Raw genomic sequence first — 27,669 nt, 5'->3', positions numbered from 1 at the left:
CCACAAAGACCCCAGGGTGCAGTGCTGGTAGGCTCTGCGCTGCTAAGGATAACCTGGGTCACAGGGGTGGTTCTTGGGGAATCCTCAGTCATGCCTAGACATTCTCATGGGCCTCCAGGGATGCACCCAGCAAAGTTTGGGAGACCATATCTGCTAGGAATTGAACTGGGATCAGTTACATGTAACGTAAGTGTCTTAACCCATTTACTATCTCTCTGTCCCCTATTTTCCTTAATAACTTACATGAATTTGTTTGTATTTTGTGTATGTGTTTATGATGTATGTGTTTGAATATACGACAATATAATAGATTTCATTCCTAAAAATTTTGGTTGTCAAATAAGAAGAAAGAATTAAAATAAGGATATTGGTAGACTGCCCAGCAATTAGGGTGCCTGCCTGAGATGCAACAGGTACCTAGTTCAAACCCTGCATCCTGAATGACAGGAGTACCCGGGTAGCCCTACTGGCTCACAGTACTGCGGGCAAAAGTAGCGCCATATCACAGGACCAAGCATTAAACCACCTGACCAAGTTGGCCTAGTATCACCAGTAGTAGTCTCTAAGATCATTTAGGGCTCCTCACAAATAATTAAGACATCAACTATTTCATGTAAAGGATAATAATTTTTGTGAGGCCAATAATCTTACATACAACTGCCTCAGACTCTCTGAAGGCAGGAAATGGCATGTACATTTTTATAACTCTAATTTAGTGATGATTTTTTATATGGAACTGAATAAGGAATGAACATTAAGTCCTGAAATACAGAATCAATAGTCACTTTTCACAACTAGCTTCAGAATGTTTTTAAGAGATGAATATTTTCTTTTTTTTATTAAAAAAAATTTTAATAGTGAGACATCATGAGGTACAGTTGCAGACTTACACATTTTTGTGCTTGGGTTTCAATTATACAATGATCAAATACCCATCCCTCCACCATTTCCCAATGGGCACCAAGTGCCCATTTCCCACCGAGATGAATATTTTCTTAATTCCTCCGCCCCTCTCGGAGAGCCCAGCAAGTTACCTAGAGTATTCGATATGCCAGACACAGTAACAACAAAGTCTCCAATGGAGACGTTACTGGGCCCACTCAAGCAAATTGATGATCAACGGGAGGGCCTTTACTTCTTAATTTCAATTTTAAATATTTTTACATAGCCTGAGAAGGAAGTATCACATTTTTTTCATATAATGACTTAAAATCCTGAGATAAGTGGCAAATTTAAAAAGCTTTAAAATGGTAGAAATTAAAACTTAAGTAGTTGCCTAATTTACTGGAACATTTACATTTTATTCTGCATTTTTCCAAGGAATTTATCTTGTGTATGAGATATTTTTTAATGTGTATTTGTGCATCATAACTATGCCATGCTGACAACAGTTGAAATATTTTTAAAAACTTTTACCCCAACTGATTTAATTATAATTGTGTAGAAAGGCAAAATGTGGATTTTTTAAAATTTCAGTTATTCTAATTTTCAGCAAAAATTTAAACAATTAAAACAGATGTATTTGTAGGAAAAAATTTTCAAAGAGGAAAATACTGATGTCTATATCATAGCTGAGATTTTAATAAGTCCTCAAATTTTCTCTAAATTTAATTTAGATAGAGGTGCTAAAAACAATAGATTTGGTCTGGGTTTTTTATGCATAAAGATGAGGTGCATGATTCCTGGTTGTAGAATAGTCTTGAGGGCATAGCATTTTCTTCCTACTTCTCAGAATTCCACAATGGAAAACTGAGAGTTGATTTGATAGTAAGCTCTACCTAGAAGGCCTAAAAAAATACTAGTAAATCTCCTAAGGTTCTGTTATACTAATCTGGTCTGTATGTTAGGGTTTCTTAAACTAGGAAAACCCACAACATATAAAAAAGTGTATGTGTTGGGGTAGGGAATACTTCTTTGCAAAGAAGCCAAACTAACATAATAAGTATTAGAGTGAGTTCTAGTTTAGTCTTACTGTACATACATAAAGGCTGGAGCGATAGCGCAGCGAGTAGGGCATTTGCCTTGCATGCGTCCAACCCAAACCCAAACCTGGGTTTGATATCTCTGTCCCTCTCTGAGAACCCAGCAAGCTACCTAGAGTATCCCACATACACGACTGGCAAGCTCCCCATGGTGTATTCAATATGCCAAAAACAGTAACAACAAGTCTCACAATGGAGGCATTACTGGTGCCCGCTCGAGCAAATCAATGAACAACAGGAGGACAGTGTTATTTACAGTGCTACTGTACATAAAAGAGAACTCATCCAATATACCCTGAAACACTGAAGTTTCTTCTTCTTCCTATGTATTTCCTGGACCTTTGGGACCATCCCAATGCAAAAAGACAGTAAACTAAAGAAAACATCTACATAGTAGTCTGGTTTTCAACATTCTATCATGTTCTTGGTGTCATGTTAATAGATTACGTGTTCAACCTAATTTTATTTTTTGATTCCCAAAACATGGAAGAATTAATTTATAAAAACAATCAAGATATGCAAAGAAGCTCCTTTCCTGAATTATTTAGTATCTCCATAATATCCTCTTCTGGAAGTATACTCTCTTCCTGCTAACATAAATTGAAATTTAATTTGTAGTAACTCCTCTACTTACTGGAAAAGGCCACAGGCTGGTGCCTCAAAAACATATGTTTATGGAAACTTTACCAACAACAACTTCATAAGTTGTATAACATTCGTATGTTTTGCTAGAAAAAAACTTTTATTTTGTCTCATGCTTTCTTTCATTAATTAAGAAATGGTGTCCTCTGGGTTTATAGTGAAAGGGTTTTTATTTAAGAAAATTTACTTTTCATACTTCAAGTGCAGCGTGGAATCAGCTGGAAAATGAGGAAATTAGGATAGGAATTGACTGGACTCTTGTGTATGAAAGACAAGGTCTGTGTTAAATGCTGAATTTTTGAGTCTTTGCACTCTTAAGATATTTATCTCAATTCTCAGGATTTCTTAATACGAAAAACAATCATGTACAAAAAAGAAATCGAGTTTTTTTTTCTAGGCATCTGCCACTGAAGATGGACTTCTGTGGAGAGTGGAGAAGTTACCAACATTCAAAGAAGTACATTCCCCAAAATGATTTCCTGTATTTATAGCTCCACGATATCACTTTTAAGATGTGAGACTCTAAGCCGTCATTGACTATTTTGTGATTGGTAGACTCTAAGGTAACTCTCAATAATCCTTGTCTCCTAGTAAGCACTCTCTCGTGAAAGTACCTAGTGTGAAAGGGCCTGTGGAAAATGGGTAAGATGATTTGTCACTACCATGATTAGGCTACTTAAGATGAAAGTTTCCAGGGCCAGAATGATAGGACAGCAGGTTTACACTTGCCTTACATGTGGCTGACTCAGGTTCAATCCCCATCACCCCACATGGTACCCCGATTACTGATAGAAGTGTTCCCTGAATGCAGAGCCAGGAGTAAGCCCTGAGTATAGTTGGGTATAGCAAAGAAAAAAAAACAAAGAGATGTCAGTTTCATCTTGCCTACAGACTCATCCAAACTAGTACACTGATAAAACTAGTGGCCATAACAAATCTGACAAAGAAAAAAGGTTACCAACTCTTGCTATTAGCAGTGTACAAATGAAGCCCTCTAACCAATGACCCTCAAGGAATTAAATTCTTCCAAATATCTTAGAGCTGTACTCTTCCCAGTCTTTCCTTGAGATGAGACCTACACTATCATCAATACCTTCCTTGAAGTCCATAATAGAACTTAAAGGATAGAATGAGCCTAATCAAGACCCAGATTTCTACCTCACAGAATCTATGAAATAATAGACATGTATTATTGTAAACCGCTAAATTTTGGATAATATAATGTGTAACAATGGATAACAAACATAAACTTTAGGCTTGATTCCTCTTCTTTGAAGTGGAAATAATAGTAATATGTATCACTGTCACTGTCCTCCCGTTATTCATTGATTTGCTCGAGCAGGCCCAGTAACATTGTGAGACTTGTTACTGTGTTTGGCATATCGAATACATCACGGGTAGCTTGCCAGGCTTTGCTGTGTGGGCGAGATACTCGGTAGCTTGCCAGGCTCTCCAAGAGGGGAGGAGGAATCGAACTCCAGTCGACCATATCAGCCGCGTGCAAGGCAAACACCCTACCCGCTGTGCTATAGCTATAGCCCAGTAATATGTATAATATATAAATTATATACATATAACTATAAAATAACTGTTGTGTTATATTATATATATATATTTGGTAGGGAGATAACATATATTTTTGGCATGTATAAATATATCACTATATATAAATATATGTATAAATATATCACTATATATAAATATAAATATATACAACAAATATGCTGACACCAACATCTGTTCTTCAATTTGTGTTAATTAAATCACATTCAAGTGTGAGTGACCAGTGGTATGCATCAGCATCAACATCTTAAACACTATGCCTAACATATAGTAATACAGTTGCTACAGTAATTTAAATGTCATTTTAGGGCTGGGTATATGTCTCAACAATAGAATATAATACTATAAAGAGGACCTGGACTCAATTCCTAGCACAGCAAAAAAATAAAAATAAAAATAAATGAGAGAGAGAGAGCGAGAGAGAGAGAGAGAGAGAGAGAAAGTGTGTAAACTCCTTTTACACTTCTTACAAAGCTGATTTCAAGGTTACAAATTCCTTAAGCTGAAGCTTTGTCGCTGTTTATTTTTATATTACAAAATAATATTCTAATTATTTTTCACATTATGTGATCCAGTTTAGTTTTACATTTATTCCTGGAACATTTTTATTTAACTCACCTACTTACTTTCAGGATTCCCTGTTATTTTTATACCTATGCTATACTTATAAACTGCAAATCAGGGAACAGTTGAATGGGGAATGTTTCTGAGGACGGTGACCCAGATAGAATGGTTGGTCATATCATCTGAGTGGCCCTCCCTGGTTAGACACCTCACTCTTAGGCAAATACGTTAATTTATATTAATCAATAAGAAGAATTTTGTTATCTTTTCTAGAATATATTAAAATAGTCAAGGTATATTAGCACAGGGAACCTTATTGTTATTGTTGGGTGTTTCTTCCTATACAGTGCTCAGGAAGCCTGGGGGTCCCTCCTGGTGATTCTCAGTGAGCCTGGCCTGTGAGAGCCATTTGGATCCTGTGTTGCTGGGATTATTCAGGCCACTCCAAAGTTCTCGACAGGCTTAAGGGTCACATTTATTGGTGCCAAAGGACCATATGATACTTGTGATTGAACGGGGGCTAGCTGCATGCAAGGCAAGAAGCACCTTAACTCCTGTGCTGTCTCTCTGGCCCCCTAGGGGGAACCATTTTTTAATTTTGGATTCTGAACATTGCAGTGCTTTTATCAAAAAATTTACATTTAATCTACTTTTGTTCTATTTGGGGACTTGGGGGAGGGGATATTGGAGGTGGGTGCATACCCAGTGTATTCAGAACTGATTCCTGACTCTGCACTCAGGGATCACTCCTGGCTGGGCTTGGGTGCCAGGGGTCCAGACCCTGGTGGCTGTGTATATAAGGCAAGCAACCTACCCACTGAACTCTGTTTCTTGAGTCCCCTTCAACATGTGTTCCCTTCAATCTGATTTTACATTCTCAATGTGTTTCTTTTATAGCAGGACACAGCCTCATTTAGCTTTACCTAGTAAATACTCACTAAATAATACTTGAGTAAACAGACAAATCTGCCCAGAAATTTTAGAGCTATAAAAGATACTAAAGTAATTCTCTTTCAATTTAAAAACTTTTGTTTTCTTTTAGCAGTAGAATCATTTTTTTTCAATATACCATCAAATACAGTCCCACCAGGATATAATTACTTTATACTCAAAAATGAAACCTTTCCGACCAGGCTTCTTTTCACTCCCCTCTGCACCCCCAAAACTCCCTGTCCTAAAATGAAAGAGACCCCAAGCCCCTTCCCTGCCTCCCCAGCCACGTGCAAATCTCAGCCCCCTTCCAGGAAATAGACTGGGCCGTTGGAATGACACATTCTTGTTTTGTCAGACTGGGTTGGAAGGGCTCCATGGAAAGCGGGAGCCAGACCCTAGGTGAGTGGCCGGAAGAGTTTATAGAGCATGATGGAGGCACGGGTCCTTTCCAAAGACAACACACTGTTTCCTCTTTGCAATAAATCTTGGGGAGTCGGGGCAGACAGAGACCTGGAAGATGCAGTTGCATCCTGTGTGGACTTCTCAGTCTTGGCTTTCCCTCTGAGTACTTAACACCCACTGAGCTCTGGTCCCAGGAGACCACCTGGGGTTTCTCTTTGCAGCTAGCTACTGCTTTGGGGAAGCCTACACCTCTCAACCATCCTCCTCCTAGTCCCATTTTGTTTTATCACTCCAGCCTCTGCTTGGGTGCCCTAACTGTATTTCCTCATCCCTACATTGTCCTTCTGGTTGTTTTCAAAGCCTTGTGTTTCACCCAAATTAGATGATCATATCTGTTACAACAAACACCGCAACGCCTTTTCCTCCAACTGGCCAACCCTCTAAACACAAACACACAGTAGTGTCCACCCAGCCTCAGAGCCCTGCATTATTGTGAAATATAATTTGTTATTTCAATTAAATGACCTATCTTTACTCACAGCAGGAATCTAATGCTACGTAGAAATCAAGGGTATTGTCTTGGGCCCCTTGCCAAATGAGCTTGGACAAAATCACTTGAGCATTCTGTGGGATGATTTTATCCCTTGCAACTAAGAGCATAAAAGAAGTATCTGCTTATATATATAAAAAAAAGAAAAATCAAAAAATCCTATGGTGGAAAGAACACAGACTCCAATTCAGAGAGTTCTAGATTTTTCGTTATAAAATACTTGTCCCTAAACATTTAAAATATTTTTCAATTTAAAAAATGTGGGGCTGGAGCAATAGCATAGCAGGTAGGGCATTTGCCTTGCTCATGGCTGACCCGGGTTCGATTCCCAGCATCCCATATGGTCCCCTGAGCACCGCCAGGAGTAATTCCTGAGTGCAGAGCCAGGAGTAATCCCTGTGCATCGCTGGGTGTGACCCAAAAAGAAAAAAAAAAGTTTAGTCACAGGTTACATGAGCTCAAAGAATGTCAGCTATGACCACAGTGCTAATAACCATGAGCATTATTTTATTATTATCATATGCCCCTGTGCTTTCAGTCCTCCAAGTGAGAGACTAGACAGTGTCAGGTAAGAACCTAAGGCCAGGAAGCTCCTTCTTTCTCACATGTCCAGAGCCACACCAAAGAGCCTCTTAACCCCCGGCCATCTGCTTGTATTTGTATCTTAGAAGTTTCTCTGTGGTTTTTCTCACGTGTGCCGGAGGAACACTGATAGCATTGCCTAGAACAACAGCTTTTGCTTGCTTGCTGATTACAATCTTTCCTACTCAGGAGTTTCTACAGAGAGGTGTGTCAAGCCCCAAGTGTCCCATTATAAGCTTTCCTTGGCTCCCTTCACTATAATTTATTCTCTGTGGTTTGTATTTTAGCCTTCCCGCCAAGAAAAAGAAAAATCCTATGGTGGAAAGAATACAGACTCCAAGAAGTAGGATTCCAAAGGTGTAAAACAATGTGGCAATTCTCCTGCAGGGCCTGTGTGTTAAGCTTCAGTTCTCTTCCTGGTACACCTATTCAAGAGGATCTCTCCTGTATATTCCCCCAGGCTTTAATTAGTCCCCTGGGAAAAGCTGGTCCTGAGGCAAAGGTGCAGCTTTCCACAGAGAAGAGAAAATGGCTTAGAAAATCCTCTGCAGATTTCTTTGCCATCTTTTTTTTTTTTACATCTTCAAAATTTTATGCTTTATTGTTAAAAAGCTATTCTTGTTTTTTTTTCTTCCCTTTATTTTATTTTATTTTTTTTACAGTTGTAGATTTACAATTTTTTGTGCTTTGGTTTCAATTATACAATGATCAGATACCCATCCCTCCACCAGTGCCCATTTTCCACCACCATGGATAATATCCCTCCCACCCCCATCCCCCCATCCCCCCTGTCTCTGTGGCAGGGCAATCCCCTGTGTTCTCTCTCTCCTTTTGGGTGTTGTGGTCTGCAAAAGAGGCATTGAGTGGCAAACATGTTCAGTCCATAGTCTACTTTCGATATGCATCTCCCCTCCTGGGAGGATCCTCCAAACATCCTTTATTTGGTGCTCCCTTCTCTATCTGAACTGCCCTTTCCTCTAGGATACCCGGCTGGCCTCTAAGTTATGGAGTAATCCTCCTGGTGCTGATCTCAGCTATTCTTGGGTATTAATCTCATATTTTGTTACTTTATATCCCCCAGATGAATGCAATCTTTGTATGTCTATCCCTCTCTTTCTGACTCATTTCGCTTAGCATGATACTTTCCATATTGTACCACTTGTATGTAAATTTCATGACTTCATCTTTTCTAACAGCTACATAGTACTCCATTGTGTAGATGTACCAAAGTGTCTTTAACCAGTCATCTGTTCTTGGGCATTCAGGTTTCTTCCAGTTTCTGGCTATTGTAAAGAGTGCTGCAATGAACAAACAAGTTTCTTTGCCATCTTTTCTCCAAGAAAATTGCCACCTAATTGTTCCCTGAGAATCAATTTGACTGGCTGACAACTTGATCATAAGACCACCAATAAATTTAAAATAATTTAACATAGTCACTTTTGCTGATCAATGCGGATTTAGTCGCTATCTGGGATATGTCCCAGCCTGTACCTAAAGTTTTGCATCTCATCTTATTCCTAGATTACTAGGAGATATTTATCACTATTTCCATTTGATAGATGAGAATACTGAGATGTACACTAAATGGTTTGCCAACAAACATCTTAACAGGTGAAGACTATTTATAATAGTCTCTAACTTGACTCTAAGCTTTTCAAAAGCCAGAACTATGCCAACAATTTATTCTTTTAAAACAAAGTATATAGATTGACCTAAGACATGAAACAAATGGTTTTTCTTATTTCAAAAAGTAACTTACTTTTCCTTTTTATATACATCCACTATAGATGTTGTTATGAATATACATATGTTAAAACATTTAGATGTAGTAGATATATTCTTGTGGAAAATGACAATTAAGATGATGTTAAAGACAATTACAAGAAATAATTTAATTGAAGGAAAAGGTAACACTCATACAACATTTACTTATAAAGGAAAAAGTCTTAAGATCATACATACTCTACAGGAAAAAAATCCTTGTATCTATCTTTTTGATAAATGTAGAAGTTAATACATATCTCTGCCTTTGCCCTTCTTTTTTTGCAAGATAAATGGGTAAGCTAGGTCAGGAGTTCCCAAATACTGGCTTGTAATAAACTTTTATTAGTCTTTGATGAAATGAGAAAAGTAACAAAACTATTGGTATAAATTTATATTACAAATGTGATAAAAAAAATACTTAACTTTTGTGAATTGCTAAGATTAAAAGCCACTTTCAGCTATCTCTCTGTAACAGAAACTTGATGTTAAAAATACATGTCTAACAGTTTCATAAATCTAAAGATCTGGGAACCATTAGATGAAGTGATCATTAATGTCCTTTCGAAAGCTTGAAATTGTACCCTCTTCTTAAATCACAATTGATACTTAACTAACCCTAAAGTATAACAAGAGGGAAAACATATTTTTAACCTTTTTTCTTGCATAGCTTGATACTTCTCCGAATATATTCTGAGACTCACAAGCTCCTAAAAAGATATCATAATTCTCCCACTAGGAAAAAAATAATTTTTAGTCAAATTAGTTTGTGAAATAATTTGTTTTTAAAAGTTGTAGTTTTCTTCACTGATATATTTTCAGAATTTACAATATTCTAAGGTCTGTCATTCCCTAGAAAGACTAAGCATAATTCCCCAAGTTATTGATAGAAATGTTTGCCCAAACCCCCTTTGAAGGACATTATATCTATTTCAAAATATAGTTTGATAAAGGTGAATAGATCAAGGAAATATCCTCAATAACTGTCGTGAGTGTTGATGGGGTGAGGGTAGAGAGAACAACATTAGAGACACTAGGAGACTTGCCACTCACTTTCATAATTTTATTTTGACATCCTTTCCCCAATTATTTTTAATTATAAAGTATCTAAACCAAATAATTTTCATTATACAAAAGAACTAAAAAAGTTTTGTGACTTTTTTTGGCATCTAATTTTTTTTGCTAAAACAAATAAAGAAGAATTGTGTCAACAGACTCATGTCCAGTGATTGCAACACAATAATTAAAGCACATGAAATTTGCAGAAGTTTGTAGCAACAAAATTATGGTTATTATCTCTACAAAGTGAATTCAAGGTAAAAATAAAAACATCTGCAAGTATGGAGGCTGAGAAAAGTCCCAAACTTTCCTCAAATTCTTTCCTTGCTGAGTATTTCATCAGTAAGAACAATTAATTCTGAATGCCTGAGACTTAAAATGATCCACAGAAATCGTTCTATTATACCATGGAACAAAATTCTTAATAAAAGAAGATCTCATGCCTTTCTTTGCATAATTATTGATCAGAGCAGAGGTTTATCTAGACTTTTCAAATTATTATAACTCTTTACAGCATCATATGATCTACCAAAGAGTAAATCCCTTCAGTCATGTTTTGGATTCAAATTTTCCTTAACACGCAAAGAGTATTCACTGGGGACCAGATGATCCAAGAACCAACTATCCTAGGAAGAGCCTTTGAAATATTCTGAGTCTCAGATACTTTTTGACTCTATATGCACATCAGGTTTCTAACAAGCCTGTGGCTCTATATTACCTTCAATATTTTCCATCATAACTGCATGGTTAAATTCCAGCCTGTTTTTTTATAATCCTGCTGACTACAGCAGTCTGCAGCCATAAAAAGCCTTTACAGACCTGGAGTTGGCTTAGAAAAGTGCCTCTGCAAGGAACAAGAAAAATCCATGCAGCATTTATGTCCAAAGTCAGGAGAACGAGGTAATTTCTTGCATTGGTGCTGATGGGTCCAAGAGATTGTTTCTCAGTTCTAAATATAGAAGTATTCATTTTCTCCAAATGGCATTTGAAACAAAAAATACTAACACTAAAGTGAAAGTAATTTAGCTAGGAAAAGGGGAGTGTCCTGTTCATAAATTAAACTTCTCTTCCAAAAGCTGCTGAATATGAAGTGTGTGCAAATAAGCACCTGCCCCTCTTCTGCTGTGCTCTGCCAAAAATCCCTCAGACTCCAAATCAGCAGGTATGTATGTGTTTATACTGAAGAGGCAAGGTTTCAGTACGTATGCAATTTATACTCGAGTCAAGGTTCCAAAAGTAGTTTCAACATTCAAGTTAGTACTAGTTTAGTCTCTGAGGAGGGAATTAAAAACAACCTAAAACTCTTAACAGACTACAATGCCCACTTACATGATTCAATCATCAATTCTATGAGTTTAAATGACACCATTCAACTACTGTGGACTTCTGCTACACTCAATAATATATTCATATTCATCTTTTTCTAACAGAGAGTTCCGAGTAAAATGAAAATAACAGAGGTGGGAAAAACAAGCTCAAGCAATTCCTTCAAACATTTGAACTTGAACTCTACACAGATCAACTCTAATCCCCCATATGGCAAAGCAGATCACAATTTATATCAACATTTAAAAAACATATCTGCAAAATCATTTGAAAACACAAAAAAAGCAAAGCTACTTGCCTTTTGGCAATTTCTGTGCATTTCCCAGGACTAGTGCAATACTTCCACAGAGAAGTAGACACCCCAAGCTGGAGAGCATGTTGCATTTGCCACCTTGCATGGGCAGTGATGCTTGTGGGTGCCCCGCAACCCTGGAGCTGCATTTAAGTGGACTGTCTTCCAGTGACAGGCGGGCGGCTGCACTGAGCTGTGCTGTGGGCTTACTCACAGGGGGTGGAGACAGAATGACGTCACACCCTTTCCCACACACACACACACACACACACACACACACACACACACACACACCAGAAAAAAAGCACACAGCAAAAACGTAATATATCATGACAATTCTGTCTGCTAAGTTGTAACTGCCTCTTTCCTCTGTGAAAGAAAATTTAATTTAGAGTAAATTTAGATTTGTGAATGTGAAAGTTATTCAGAGAATTTTGAAAGATTTGACAAACTGGGGATTTTCGTTCCAGAAAAGATATATCTCAAAGTATTGAGGCATTAAAAATACAAAATAAAGTCATACTAGGAAGAAGCTGTTTTTGATTAACTAGTGAACCAATGCAGTTCTTCCCTTCAAATAAATTTATGAAATTATACTTTGAGATATTCCATAATTTCAGTTTTATGAGACACTTAAGAATAAGCCATTGGCTATGTAATAATTCACTAAATCTACTATATACAAATATGTATTTATAATACATAAAGATGAAAATATACAGTGATATAGGTCTATTATATTTAAAAACCACTGTCATAATTGTTCTTTAACTCTGGATTTGGCTCCATGATAGCATCTTTACCTACATTATTACATTCCAATTCCTCCAGTGGCTTTATAGGAGACACAATGTTATCCCATTTTATAGGTGGAGACGCTATATGTAGAGAAGCGAAATGAAAGCCCCAGAGCTAGTTTGCAGCAGATCCAGCATTCCAATCAGGAAACGGAAGTCCAAAACTGCTATTCCTAATTAGTAGACATTAAATTCCAAAATAGAGGTGATAGTGCCTACTTAATTTTATAGACTTGCTAGAAGGATTTGGGGACAATAAGAATTTGTAGATGATAGTCACTGAAAACAACAATGATAATGATCAATCCTTAAATTTAAATAAAATTATGATGCTATACTGGGTATTCTAGCTCAAGAGGTGATCTCCCTAACATCATTTGCACCAGAATAACCAGATTAATAAAACAGTTTAAGTGCTGCTTGTATATGTAGTAACTCTGGGTTTAGTTTGTTTGTTTTATTATAATTATTTTTATTTGAGGCACCATGATGTAAAATACTGTTAATGATTGGGTTTCATGAATATTCCAACACCACACTCTCAACCAGTGCCCTCCCTTCAAACTATCCCCCCACCATTCACCACATGGACTAAAAGTTTAATTCAGAAAAGATATTTGCACTCCTAAGTTCATTGTAATGACATTAAAAATAACTTTCCTTTTTGAGGTAGCTGTAGTTGAACCAAAACAGTGAGAGGGAAATGGAATAACACAGATCCAGTGAGATTTTAGTCACCAGACTCCTCACAAGGAAAGAGAGCAAATGAAGAGTCAGCCCCATCTTTCAAATCAAGTGTGAGAAGGTACATTGTTAAAGTCATTTAGTGCAGCCTGACTTAAGCTCTCGCCATAGGAATGCTCTGGCACCAGCTACGGAAGGGACTGGGTTATTTAATGGGTCTTTTTCAAGTCTATTTTTTTACTTGAATAGGCAGTCCTCTCAAGCCCTCATTTGTATATCCATCCAGCTGGCACAGCTGTCTCTGTCTCTGTGTGCCATTGCCATTAAGGAAAGCCAGTGAGGCCACTAGGCTAGCAGGAAATGACAGGTTTTCTGAGAAGGGAAAATAGCAGAACTATTGAAAGGGAAGCTGTTCCTTTAAAAAAAAGTGAGGGGCTGGATCTAGAGTTAAGTGATGGAGTTTGGAAATCAGCCTCTGCTAGGACCCCCCAGGTTCAGTTGGATTTGCACTAGCAATTGTTATTTGTAATTTGTAATTTGGAAGCAATTAGAGTCAGGTGGGGTGGGGCAGAGAGATAGTATAGAGGTAAGGTGCTTGCCTTGCAGGTAGCACAGCTGGTGTTGCTGGGAAAAATATGAAAAATAATTGAGTAAGGGGGTAGCTGTACTTAAGCATTCTTATTATTTTGTCAGAAAGATATGTTTGTATTACCTTAACTAGTAGAAAAATGGGCATTCAGTAAAAACATCAAAAATATCAGAATTCTATTGCTTTTTGGCCTTTTGGCTAGGATCAAGTGTAAAAATATAAGAATTCTTCTTTGACCGGAAAGTAGACAGGTCCTAAAGAAATAGATTGTGTCAGATAAGAAATTTCACTTTCTCGATGAACAAAATGTTTTCCATCATGGCAAAGTCCCAAATAGGAGGTATACAAATACTCCAGAACTGTAAGTACATGACTACGTAGAATAAAACTTAGAGCCTTAATCACGCACTTTTTTTGAGAATTTATTAAACATTCTTCAAAAAAATTACCCTCTCTAATCATGGGACACTGGAGAGTATGACTATGGAGTAATTTGAACATTCCCGTTTTGAGATGTCACAAGAGAATGTCAACACTAAGCTCTGATTCAAAACTGCCTCTTCAGACACTTGTGCCTGTATCTGAAAATATATAAATGCTAAATTCTGCACACTTGTGATATTTTAGAATTTTTAATTGAGTATCACTAATATTTATGAGAAATCTAGTTATGTGTATGTGGTGTACGAATATATACATACATATATACATGCATGTAATACATATACGTGTATGTAGCATACATATAGATGTACGTGTGTATGTATCTTTGAACTCTTAGACCTGTAGAATGTACAAAGCCAAGATCAATCCTAAACAAAAACTAAAGACTGATGAATTGTGTGTCAATGTGTGTCATGATGGTTCAGGTTCACCACTTCTGAATGTCCTTCTCTGGAAGGATGTTGGTAATGGGAGATAGTAGGGAATCTGTGGTGCATCTGTCTCTGCCTTATGTGGGAGTAGAGAATAAGAGGAAAATCTTTGTACCTTCCATTCAATTGCACCGGAAGTCTAAAACTCCCCCAAATAACCTACTTTTGAAAAAATTCTGTTGAGAGAATATTTGGGAAGAAATGCTATGAAAATGAATAAAATATACTTGCATTTTTCTTTGAAGTCAAACTAGGGCGTTTGCCTTGCATGCAGCCAACATGGCCAACCCGAGTTCGATCCCTCCGCCCCTCTCGGAGAGCCCGGCAAGCTACCGAGAGTATTCGATATGCCAGACACAGTAACAACAAAGTCTCCAATGGAGACGTTACTGGGCCCGCTCAAGCAAATCGATGATCAACGGGAGGGCCTTTACCTTACCTTTACCTTAATATTTAGGAGCAATAGCACAGTGGGTAGGGGATTTGCCTTGCACGTGGCCGACCCAGATCTGATTCCTTTGCTCCTCTCGGAGAGCCCAGCAAGCTACCAAGAGTATCTCGCCTGCACAGCAAAGTGTGGTAAGCTACCCGTGATGTATTCAATATGCCAAAAACAGTAACAACAAGACTCACAATTTGTTGTGAGACGTTACTGGTGCCCACTCGAGCAAATCGATGAACAACAGGAGGACAGTGGACAGAGGACAGTAATAGGTACTACTATTTATTCAGCCATTAATTAAAGCTGATTGAATTGGACATAAACTCCACATTACTTTTTTATTCAAGTGTTAATTTTATTTTATTATTTTATTACGTTTTCCTCCCCCTTTTTTTGATTCACCATGAGATAAGTTACAAAGCTTCCATGTTTGAGCTTTAGACATACAACCATCAAACACCCATCCCTTCACCAGTGCACATTTTCCAGCACCGAAATCCCCAGTACCACTCCCCGCAACCCCGCCTGTTCCAACCCTTCCCCTGTCTATGTGGCAATTTCCCCTATACTCTCTCTGTCCTTTGGTTACATTTGATATTTTGATACCAGTCCCACCACCACTCAAACCTGCCAAAAAGGCAATGCTAGACAATTCGTTTTGTATTGCTTGTTATAAATAAAGTATAATGTCCAGGAAATTCTGTGTCGTTCTCTTCTGGGAGCCTTAGTTTATAGTCTCTGGGTCTTGGCTGCTTTTGAGATTACATGGTGCTGGGGGCAGTTTATGGGTATGACTGCCAAGCTTCTGGAAAATTGGGAACCTGTAGGGAGGAGGCCCAGTCCCAATCCAAGTGGACTTGGAGATCTCAGTCACGGGTTCCTGAAGCTATGCCTATTTTATCACAGTATATACTGCCTAGAAGATTTAATAAGAAGTTCGTGAGTGTTAAATGAAATAGAATATACAAATCCATTCAGGTAGCCTCAAATTTAGTTCAAAATCTGCCTGAGAATGCTAGACTATAGCATAGAGCACACAGTTGTTGGAAGAGGATTCTCCGATGGGCTCATGTGTTTTGTACATTTTACAAGCGGAAACAATGATTTCTTTTTTAAGGATGTTTTTACAGTAATCAGGCTTGGAGGATAATTGTTTCTTTACTGTCATATATAATAAAAGCAACACAAAGGTAATGCAAGGAGAACTCATGATTTCTTCCTGTTAGTCAACTTCATATAAATTCAGGTTCCTCTCCTATGAAATAATCTATGGCATAAGCAGATGTCACTTTTACCATTTTGTGTTTACCTGTGAAAAAACGGGCTCACAGAATGGGAAAAAGTTTGAATTCAGTCTCCTATGCTGCTGTGAATAGATACTGACCTATACTTTATCTTTGACAGGGGTTTTGTGTCTCTAATCAACAACATGAACTGTGGGTGAAGGCCTGAACACAGGGTAAAATTACAGCCCTTCATAATTCTTGATTTAAGATTTGTCCATTTAAAAATATTTCATTAGATAATTTTTGGTATAATGCCATATCTTACAATTCAATTCACTATTAGAATCAGCCAAGAAACCAAGAAACTACTGTGCTCAGTCAGAGTGTCGCTGGATATAGATTATACAACCTGTAGTATACTATTTTCAAAACCCTGAAGAAAAAGACCCGATCTTGTGTATAAAAAAAGCGATTCTTTATTTTCCTGAGCAACTGTATTTATTTTGTGACGTTGTAACCAGGTGTCATTTGTTGACTGCTAGAAAACAAGAGCCAACTGTACCTTCTACCCAGACTTAGTATACAGCTCTATGTTGTGCTTGCTCTGGCACCATTACTCATTTTATTTTTCATCCCCACCCTTGTTCTATGCTTATTTTACTTGGAATCTAAACTTATGTGATCTTCTAAAATGTCACTTAATTTTAAGTGACCTTAAAATTAAGCCGGCCTAGCACAGGTTGAGGAAAGATTATTACCTAAACTTCAAAAAATGTAAAAATTGAGATGAATTGGGCTGTGGATGGAAAGTATAAACTAGTGAGAGAGACAAGGAACTCTGAACAGGAGAATGTGTTAGTAAAATAAAGTACTACAGGAGAGAATTCAAGCACATAAAGATGTCCCAGGCACAGAACTGGGGTAACTAGGATGATGATGGTGTGGGAGGTAAAGGTAAAGGTAAAGGCCCTCCCGTTGATCGTCGATTTGCTCGAGCGGGCCCAGTAACGTCTCCATTGGAGACTTTGTTGTTACTGTGTCTGGCATATCGAATACTCTCGGTAGCTTGCCGGGCTCTCCGAGAGGGATGGTGTGGGAATGTATCCAACATAGGAGCATTTACTACAAGACTTTTAATATCATTGTATGCATTATGCAATGAGTGGTATTATGGACGTTTAAAAATGACAATGACTTTGTTATTTTCTACTCATGACTCCTTTTCAAGAAAAATTTTTCTATGGTCAAGTATGTTAAGTATATAAAATAGTCATACAATGCAAACTTTTACAGATAACAAATCATAAAAAAAAAATTAAAGACAGTTTCTGTTATGTTACCCCACATGGGGACTAGAGAGATAGTACAGCAGGTAAAGCACTTGCCTTGCATGTGGTGGGTCCTGGTTCATTCCAAAAATAGCACATGCTCCATGAGCACAAACCAAGGTATGAGCACAGCAAGGTATGACCGAAATACAAAAAAAAAATTAAAGCAAACAGAAACAAAGAATTAAACAAATTATGACTCCACATGGGGTCACAATGTAAAGTTTAATCAAGGCTTTAAAGGACAGAATTGAATAACAATGATCATTCGTCCCCCACCCCCCATGGCAAGCATTTTATTAATTATTTAATGGAGATAACTGCATTGTTTTTGTATATATAACCCTGCAAGAAGGTTAATAAAATACTTTTAGAAACAGGAATGTAAGTCACTGATAAAGTGTATGCTTTAAATGCATGAGACCTGGGTTTGATTCTTAGCATGGCAAAAATGAAATAAAACATAGTTTAAGAATACTGTGAAACTGCACACACAGACCTGCTCTACCAATTCATGTCTAAATCTCCAAGGAGATGAAATCCAAGCACCTAAAATGCATGGACACACCAGTCCCCCCAGCTGAAAGCTCCTGGGTGTCATTAGGAGCTGTGCAGGCAAGACCCTGCCCTGCAGAAGCCCTGGCAAATAAACCCACACCCCACTTCTGCAGCCACACCAACATCTAGCTCCACCAATTCACTAAGACTCTGCAGAGACACCAAACCAAGAAAAACTTCAGATAGTCCCAGGTTCAGGCTGAGAACCTTGGAGTCTTTTCAACTCACTGGCCCAGATCATAGACCCTAAAGTGTGGAATCCATGACACTGCATACATGGCTTTGTGCCACCTTCAAATTCATGAATACTGAAATTCCAGTAGGAGCACACCAAATTACGTGGAAAGTAACACAGAAGCCAACTAAACTCAACAAACAAAAACAATAATGCTGCAATAGCAACACACAGCTTAGTAAATCGTTAAGAGGTGGTGTCAATAACGAGATACCACCTCTCAACTGCGCAAATTACAACCACAGCCACCACCAAAGTGTCAGTACCCTATACACACTGTGCTTTGTGCAAGTCACTGTTTTAAGCATTTTACATGTATCAAGTAATATAATCCTGCTAATAAAACTATGGGGTTATTAATAACTATTACAACTACTTAGTAAGAAAGTGAGCCCAAAGAGGCACAAATATCAAATTACCAAAAATGTAAGTGGCAATAAACTAGTGTTTTAAGTGTTTTAAACAAATCCTTTTTGTTTATTTACTATACAACTTCTCTATACCACAGATAGGTCATTCCAGGATTGGCCTCAATTGTGTAAGAGCACAAGGTGAGCTTTCTTGAAGTTTTCTAGGTTTCTTTTGTCTCATGGCATTAAATATTCCCCCTCTAAATTTCACCCTCCTGCCTCTCCAAATTTTCCACACCATTCTATAAAATTTACTGATATAATTTCTATCATAATACTTTTGGATGACAGTTACCAGTTCTACATAATTGGAATCATGGTACATTTACTCTATTTTAACTAGCTCCATCATAAAGGAGAAAGGAAGGAAGGAAGGAAGGAAGGAAGGAAGGAAGGAAGGAAGGAAGGAAGGAAGGAAGGAAGGGAGGGAGGGAGGGAGGGAGGGAGGGAGGGAGGGAGGGAGGGAGGAAGTAGAAAATTAGGGAGGGAGGGAGGAAGAAGGAAGGGAGGGAGGGAGGGAGGAAGGGAGGGAGGGAGGGAGGGAGGGAGGGAGGGAGGAAGTAGAAAATTAGGGAGGGAGGGAGGAAGAAGGAAGGGAGGGAGGGAGGGAGGAAGGGAGGGAGGGTGGAGGGTGGAAAGGGAGGAGGAAGAGGAGGAGGAAGAGAGGAAAGAGAAAGCAAGAAAGAGGAAGGAAGAAGGAAGGAAGGAAATGATTCACTAACATCTGTAATTAATTCCAGGAACAAGACTCAAAACACAAAAACCAAAAAAAAAGCAACAGGGAGGGTGTGATAGAGTCAATGGGACAAGATGTGGTAACTCCTTACTCATTGTACCATCACTGCCTAACTTCCCCCCAAAAAATAAATTAATGTCCTGTGAGTTGTGAAATGCCTCATTATTGACACCAATTCTTAATAAAGGAATAAATTGAATAAAAGAATGAGATGATGCTGACAGGGACCTGCGTTACTCCCTGTAGACTGAAATTTCTCATTCTAACTGGCCCAAGTCATCTGCCAGCACAGGATGTACTGTACCAGCCAACCATCAAAAACCAGTCTGGTCAAAAATCTGAGACCTATGGCACCTTGAGACAGCATCCAAAATTCTGTTATTCAAATAAGTCAATCCTAGACATAAAAAGAAAAGGTTTCAACCCTATCAGCAGTACAATGATATTTAAGGGGAGAGAAAAGGTTTCAACCCTATCAGCAGTACAATGATATTTAAGGGGAGAGGGCAGTCAAGACAACCAAAAATGGATAGTCATGTGAGTGCTCTTGTCACATAAACAATGAATGGAGTACAGAACTCCATACAGACTCTCACTGAGAAAATTCATTGGAGAAAATAGGCACCACCCCAAAGAGACAATTGTTCAGACTGCAGAACTGCAGACAAGTTCAGAACTAAGGAGCGTTTCTTCTAAGTGAGGGAAGTAGAAAATTAGAAACTGAGAAGAAAAAGGACTGGCAACTCCAGTAAGCTAACACTAGAGAGATAACGCCAACCCGGGGCTAAATGTACTGAACACAGAGGACTTCCAGAACATTAGTTTTATACCAGCACTAAGTTAAAAACAGAAAGGAACCTCAGTGAGTTTAACACAGTGGGCTATCAATCCTGGTGCAAGCAGGGAACAGTCATTAATGAGGTGACCAATGCCCCAGAGGGCTCAGTCTCACTCTGCCTGGAGGACTTGCCTAACCTACCCGACAGGACCTGCTTTCCTCACCCACAGGTTAACTCTGGGGTGGGTACTATTTATGTTTATCACAGAAACCAATTTTGCACAGGAACACAGGATTCATGGAGTCTCAAAACCTGTGAAACTCAACAAAAGATGCCCTTTTACATCTATACCTAGTTGGATCCACACCTGAGCATGACTGGGAACAACCATTCCAGAGGTAAGCAGTACACAACAGGATCATGTCTCAGCCCCAACACACTCACAGTCTCAGCGCCATTTTTCATGCAATCTAAGAGGCTCACAGTCAACTCACAAACAAATGAAGTCTACCAGAAGTGGTTGCATCAGACCTAATCTCAGTTGGAGGAACACACAAGCAGAAGATCCCAAAAGATTCTAGTTTTTTTGCTTGCACCCAGCACAGACGGGGAAACTCTTCCCAGTTCATAGACAGAAGCAACCATTACCGAGAAAGCAACTGGGAATTACCAAACAAGGCAGACATCAGTCATCCTAAATGTGAATCCACCCATCAAGTCATGTTTTGGAGGAGCCAACCCCAAATTAGTACCAGTAAAAGTTATGAAGATGAGCTTGCTGAACAGTTGGGTAAATGTAACCACAATGTTGGATAGATGTAACCACAATCACTAACCACTGCCCAAGTCAGGCAGACTGTGATGCCACATCAACTGCAAGATGCCAACAATGGTGAACCTGGGCCAGAACCCAGGTCAGCCAGGCCTTGGTATTGCAGCAACTATATATCATCAGTGCCACATTGGCCCCCTGATTTCATCCAGTGACACACAACTCAGGACACCAGTTTAGTCTTAGAAACTCTTAAGGACTCCTCTCTGGCAATCTGTGAATGCCAAAATCAGTAGTGTCACTGTCATTAGCTGGACATTGAGAATGGGAGTAGCAGATAATTGCTCGGCATGAGAGAACTCAGAGAACCACTCTTAGCTCCCACACAGCACTCAGAATAATGGATCAAGAATTGCTCCAGATTTATTTCACTTATATGAAAGAAGGAACCTCTTCATTTTTATTATATATGTATTTCAGTTATAATAAATCAGGAATATATTCCGTTATTGTTGTATCTGAAATTATAATACACATATAATCTTCAAGCATGTCTTTTTATTTGGTTTTGTTTGTTGCCTTTGGTTCTGATTTTGTGCCACAATCAGTAGTGCTCAGTTTCCTCATGACTCCGTGGTCAGGAGACCATCTGGGGTGCCAGGGCTCAAACCTGGGTCGGCCCCATGTAAGCCAAGTGCTCTGACTGTATTTCCCCTCCAGTTATCACGAATGTATTTTCATGAGTTTTTACCCCACTTTCTTTTTAGTACTGAGTTATATTCTATACAGACTGGAGCTATAGCACAGCGGGTAGGACATTTGCCTTGTACACAGCTGTCCTGGGTTCAATTCCTTCATCCTTCTAGGAGAGCCCAGCAAGCTACTGAGAGTATCCTGTCCAGACGGCAGATCCTAGCAAGCTCCCTGTGGCATATTCAATATGTCAAAGGCAGCCACAACAAGTCTTACAACGGAGATGTTACTGGCGCCTGCTCAAGCAAATCGATGAACAACAGGACAATAGTGCTACAGTGCAGTGCTATATTCTATTCATCCCACCATTTATTTACTGATTTGCCAACTAGAACACATCTTGGCAAGCATAATGAAATGAACAAAAGAAAAAATTTTACTTCACATGGTATGGGTTCATTAATCATCAAATAGACGGTAAAATGAGAATGATGGAAAATGGAAAATTTAGTGGCAAAGGAGCAAGATTAACTCAGAAAAGAACTGCATTTACCCTGAGTCTACCATAAAAGTCATCACAGATTTGGTGGTTAAAAGTCACACAACTTTAATGCATTTTAGTTATGTAAACCTGTCAGAAGCATGACACAAGTCTCACTGGACAATAAAATGTTGGCAGGAGCTGATTCCTTTTCTGGATATTCATAGTGAGAATCTGTCTCCTCACTTTTTGCTGCCTCTAAGCCATTCATTCATTGGCTCATGGCATCTTTCCTTCATCTTCAAAATTAGCGAAGTAGCATCTCTCTGGTACTGCTTCCACCATCACGTTTTCTGATTTCTCTTTAGACTTCCTTTTCTACTTTTTAGAACTTTTGTGAAGCTTAACTCTATTCTATTTTAAGAGATTAGCAAATTTTCATTCCATATGTAATATAATTTTTTTGTCATGCAATCTAACATAATCATAGGTAACTGGGAATTAGGATGTGTGGCATTTAAAAAAAATTTCCCCCAAAGGAAAGTTTCTCCAAAATCATTACAACAAGATGATTTAAAGAAAATAAGGAAAGTGGGGGTGTTGAATACAAATACTTAACACTGGGGAAGGAAATATCAAAGAGTAAAGATAAACATGGAAATTTAATTGAAATATAGTCAAACCCATTGTTTGTTAATTCTTCTTGGAGAAAATTAACATATATGTGTCACTATGTACATGATGTATGTTATATGATCTCAACAGAGTCTAACAACTTCTTTCTGTGGTTTCTACCATGTCCCTGTCACAGGTTTCACCAAACCAGTACAATCAATTTATCCATACTAAAAATTGCTTTGAGGGTTCTTTAATAAAAGCTATCAGAGCCTAAAAAATGCTCAAAAACTTCGACTCTATAATTTACCTTGGAAAATATATGCTAAGGCAATAATAAAAAATACATAAAGCTTACCCCAGCAACTTTATAAAAAGTAAAAACTTACAAAGCATAGTAAAAAGTAAATACCACCCTGAACAACAGCATGAGTCATAAAAATATTTTTACTATATAAATTGAGATACAATCTAATCAAAAATATAATTTGCTACTAAAAACTATTTTATATTTGATACAAGAGAAATCCTAAAATTTTATGAGGAAAAATGGAAGTTTAGTAAGTGGTATACAGTGAATAGATATGACTATTTAAAATGTATATATGCATGCATCATAAATATCCTTATACATGAAAAGGTTGAATGCATATAAACCAACATCAACTGTCTTCATGCTGTAGAATTATTGGAACACTTTTTCTTCTATTTACCCTTTGTCTCAAAAATTTATAAGAAAGTAGTATTTTCTGTGCAATAACCACTGTGTTCTGAATATATCCCACCAAATTCTTTTTCTGATATTGATTCTATTTTATATGAATATTTTCCAATTTAGTGAGGTAGTATTACAGCCAAATAGGAAGAATCTGTGTCAGCAATCTTCTATGATCATGCAAAATCTATACCACAAATTGGATTAGATACAGCATCCTGTCTGAGGAACAGGGCACAGTGAGTTTGAAATGTTCTTGTCAGGAGAGAAACCAACTGTGGAATAACAGCCATGGTCCAGAAGGGAAGACAAGATGTGCACATCCCACTGAAGAAGCAGGGGCAGGGCTAAGTCAAATAGCTTCTACCACTTACTGGGTTCTTTTGAGGTTTGCTCTCAAGCAGTGCTCAGAAGGTCTGGAGAACCATAATTCTCAGCCAAAATGGCCCTGAGTTCAGCACAAACGCCCAAGGATTGATACTGCTCAAGCCTTGCAATGTTGGCGATACTAGTTTACCTCTACAATGCTGGTGACCTCCAGGGTGATGCTTGAGGGACCAGATGGTGCCCAGAATCAAATTGGCTCAGATATGTGCTAGGGATGTCCTCTAACTGCTTTACTATTCCTTGCAGACCAAATTCTTGTGTTGAAATCCTAATCTCCTAAAATGATGGTATTAGGAATCAGAGTCTTTGGAAGAATGGCACCCTTAGGAATAAAATTAGTTCCTTATAAAAGAGGATCCAGAGAAACCCTGTTTTCTCTATCAGGTGAGGATTTGAGTTTGTTTCCTGGAAAAATGTCCTCACCCAGCTATACTGGCACCCTGATCTCAGATGTCCAGCCTCTAGAACTATGAGAAATAAATTCCCGTTGCTTACAAGCTACCCAGTTTTGGTATTTTATCACAACAGCCTCAATGGACTAAGATAATGACAAAACATTTTAGACATGATTATTTTCTTATTCCTAACCAGCTTAATAAATAACCAACTGATTGATGGACCCAGGAGGGTTAATATGTAACTCAAGAAGAATGAGGGAGTTGATAAGCAGATCTCTCTTCTCTTTCAAGTCAGTTATTCACAAAATAATGGCCTCAGTACAACATTCAGTGACAACTCATACACTGATGAAAGAATGACAACCAGTAATGACATCAACGTATTGAAGCAAAGCCCCAGGTTTAGGTAAGACTGATGTGTTTCAGTCATTTCAACTGCAGAGTGGTCTCTAAGGAGGCCTCATTCAGAACAGATCAACATTCTCAGAAGTCCAGCATTCAATCCTTTGCAGACACTCAAAGAGTATCTGCTAGTTGTGAATAGGTCGTATTGACTAAGCAGATTAAATGATGTCATCAGGGGCTCTTGCATTCTTCATGTACCTATTACATAGTGCTCTGATTTGAATAAAGGCTTGTCCTGCTGGATTAAGTATGCAGAGCCATAAACTTTCCATTTTGTTAGGATCAGGTAGGATAGTAAGAATTCGACCAGGACTTTGTCTCACACTGATGATACCTCAGACATTGGCGGGCTTTGTGAACTGCCTATTTCCTATGCTGGAGTAGTTTTGATTTTTAACTAAATAATACCTATAGATTCTCTCCTCCCTCATCCCAGAAAACAAAATAATGCTTTTTGAAATTGTTTTCAGGTTTTAAAGTATAAAATGATGGTACTATCTAAAGTTCTTTATTTTAGAACATGACAATAGATTCCATTAACATAGGTGCAAAGATCAAAACAGCTTATCTTCTAAGATCAGTTAGACTGTTGACTCCAAGGGTTTTGATCAGTTCCATAACAAACTTTTTCCTTGACAAACTCTGATTATTGTTGTTCGCTGGGAGGGAATGAGAGTGTGTGTCTGCGCTTGTGTGTGTCTTGTGTGTTTGCATCTGCACATAGCATCCACTGGCCTGCCTGAGTTAGGAAAATTACATTCCTGGTTCTATATGAGAAGGTTGTATAAAGCAATATAAAACATTAGCCCTCATTTTGTTTTAAATTGCAGAGTAATGTTAATAATTAGTCTTAGAACTGGATTTTTTCCTCAAAATTAAAAGTTATTTTTCTTTTGGATATTATGAAGTATTAATAGCTGAAGCCAGTTTGACATGGTGAGAGATGTCAGACTGATGAAAGGCATGCAGCCTGATTTAAAACCAAACTCCAAACCCTTTTAAAGAACAATAAAGCATATTTTACATGCTAAAAAAAGTATCTGCTGAACTAAATTACTATTCATTCCCCGTTGTTACCTTGCACCACTAAAACCACAACTACAAAGAAATAGATTTTGTCACAATTTCCAGCTGTCATGTATATAAGTAGCACGGAGGGCAAAATCATTGTTCCCTTTCTATGGTCATTTCTAAAATGAGTGTGCGTGTGTTACGTGGGTGTATTGTAGTGTCCACTCACTCTTTTTTTTTAAATTTTTGTTAGTAAATTACCATGAGGTACAGTTGTAGACTTACAAATTTTTTCTGCTTGGGTTTCAGTTATACAATGATCAAGTACCCATCCCTCCACCAGTGCCCATTTTCCACCACCACGGGTCCCAGTATCCCTCCCATCCCCATCCCCTCCATCCCACCCTGCTCTGTGGCAGGGCATTCCCTTAAAAATACGGAACGCTTCACGAATTTGCATGTCATCCTTGTGCAGGGGCCATGCTAATCTCCTCTGAATCATTCCAATTTTAGTATATGTGCTGCCGAAGAGAGCACTGTCCACTCACTCTTGGACCACTGGAGCAAAACTCCAGTGGAACAAGAGTTGCTTAGTAAACTGCTCTCAATTTTCTGGTCCCTAGTACTCCTAGTAAAATTTCCCTAAATCACACAGCTCTTGTCATGCTTTCTTCACTGATTCAGCTCTTGCTGTCTGTTCCTTTTATCTAGAACTTAGTACCTGTTATCTATTTTCAGTTTAAATAGCTGTTACTCATTTTTGTCTATTTTTGTTGCAGGTAGCAATGTGATATATTTAATCAAAGCTTTTAGAGATAGAAATAATATATTTTCTTAGATTATTTTTATCTTTTTCAGACATTAAAGGAACAATGGATCAAAAAGGAAAATATGCTGAATTACTGGCACGTTTTTAGTGAAGCAAAATAATTTCATTTAAAGAAATTTAGAGAAACCTATACCAAAAAGATCCTAGAAACAATAGACTTATAGAGTAAAGTTGCAGGCTATAAAATCAATACCCAAAAGTCCATGGTTTTCCTATACGCAAATAATGAGAGAAGAAAGTGACATGAAAAAAATTCCGTTCACAATCGTGCCTCAGAAAAGCAAGTACCTAGGAATCAGCTTAACTAATGATGTAAAACACCTGTACAAAGAAAATTACAAAACGGTATTTCAGGGACTAAAAGAGGACATGAGGAAATGGAAAGATATCACCTGCTCATGGACTGGGAGAATTAGTATTGTCAAAATAGCAATACACCCCAAAGCATTGTACAAATTCAATGCAATTCCTATAAGGATACCCATGACATTCTTCAAAGAAATGGAGCAAACACTCCAGAAATTCATATGGAACAATAAGCTCCTATGAATAGCTACAGAAATTCTTGGTGAAAAGAAAATGGGTGGAATCAATCTCCCCAGCATCAAACTCTACTACAGCATAATTAAAACAGCATGGTACTGGATCAAAGGCAGAGCTTCAGACCAATGGAACAGGGTTGAATACAGTGACACCCCCTCCCAAAATATATGATCAGCGAATCTTTTATAAAGGAGCAAGAAATGTGAAGTGAAGGAAAGAAAGTCTCTTTAACAAATTGTGCTGGCAAAACTGGACAACTACATGCAAAAAAATGGGCTCAGATCTCTACCAAACACGATGTAAAAAAGTAAGATCAAAATGGATTAAAGACCTCAACAACAGACCAGAATCCATAAGGTACATTGAAGAAAGGTCAGCAAAACCTTCCACGATATTGAGGCTAACAGTATCCTCAAAGATGACACACCACTGGCCCAGCTATTGAAAACAGAGACAGACAAATGGGACTATATTAAACTAAGAAAGTTCTGCACTTCAAAATAAA

At 38.1% G+C, this 27,669-nt stretch overlaps 1 protein-coding gene and 1 non-coding gene across 17 annotated transcripts in view; both read right to left on the bottom strand.

The window, feature by feature from the left end:
• Positions 1 to 11,817, bottom strand: part of ABI3BP (ABI family member 3 binding protein) — a 257,618-nt gene extending 245,801 nt beyond the window's left edge. For all 16 annotated transcript variants that reach the window (XM_056109092.1, XM_056109100.1, XM_056109096.1 and 13 more), the window contains exon 1: positions 11,663 to 11,817. In XM_056109092.1, the coding sequence (XP_055965067.1) occupies positions 11,663 to 11,762 (100 nt within the window). In that variant the 5' untranslated portion in view covers positions 11,763 to 11,817. The remainder of the gene's footprint in view (positions 1 to 11,662) is intronic.
• Positions 11,818 to 26,222: 14,405 nt separating this feature from the next.
• LOC130018771 (U6 spliceosomal RNA) lies at positions 26,223 to 26,329 on the bottom strand. The gene has a single exon (XR_008791642.1). It is a non-coding gene; the product is annotated as a U6 spliceosomal RNA (small nuclear RNA).
• Between the last annotated feature and the right edge of the window lie 1,340 nt (positions 26,330 to 27,669).

This window comes from Sorex fumeus, unplaced genomic scaffold (assembly GCF_029834395.1).
Source record: "Sorex fumeus unplaced genomic scaffold, SorFum_2.1 ptg000265l, whole genome shotgun sequence".
Taxonomy (NCBI): domain Eukaryota; kingdom Metazoa; phylum Chordata; class Mammalia; order Eulipotyphla; family Soricidae; genus Sorex; species Sorex fumeus.
The sequence above is the reverse complement of the archived record's forward strand: the minus strand, read 5'-3'. Positions and strand labels throughout refer to the sequence as shown.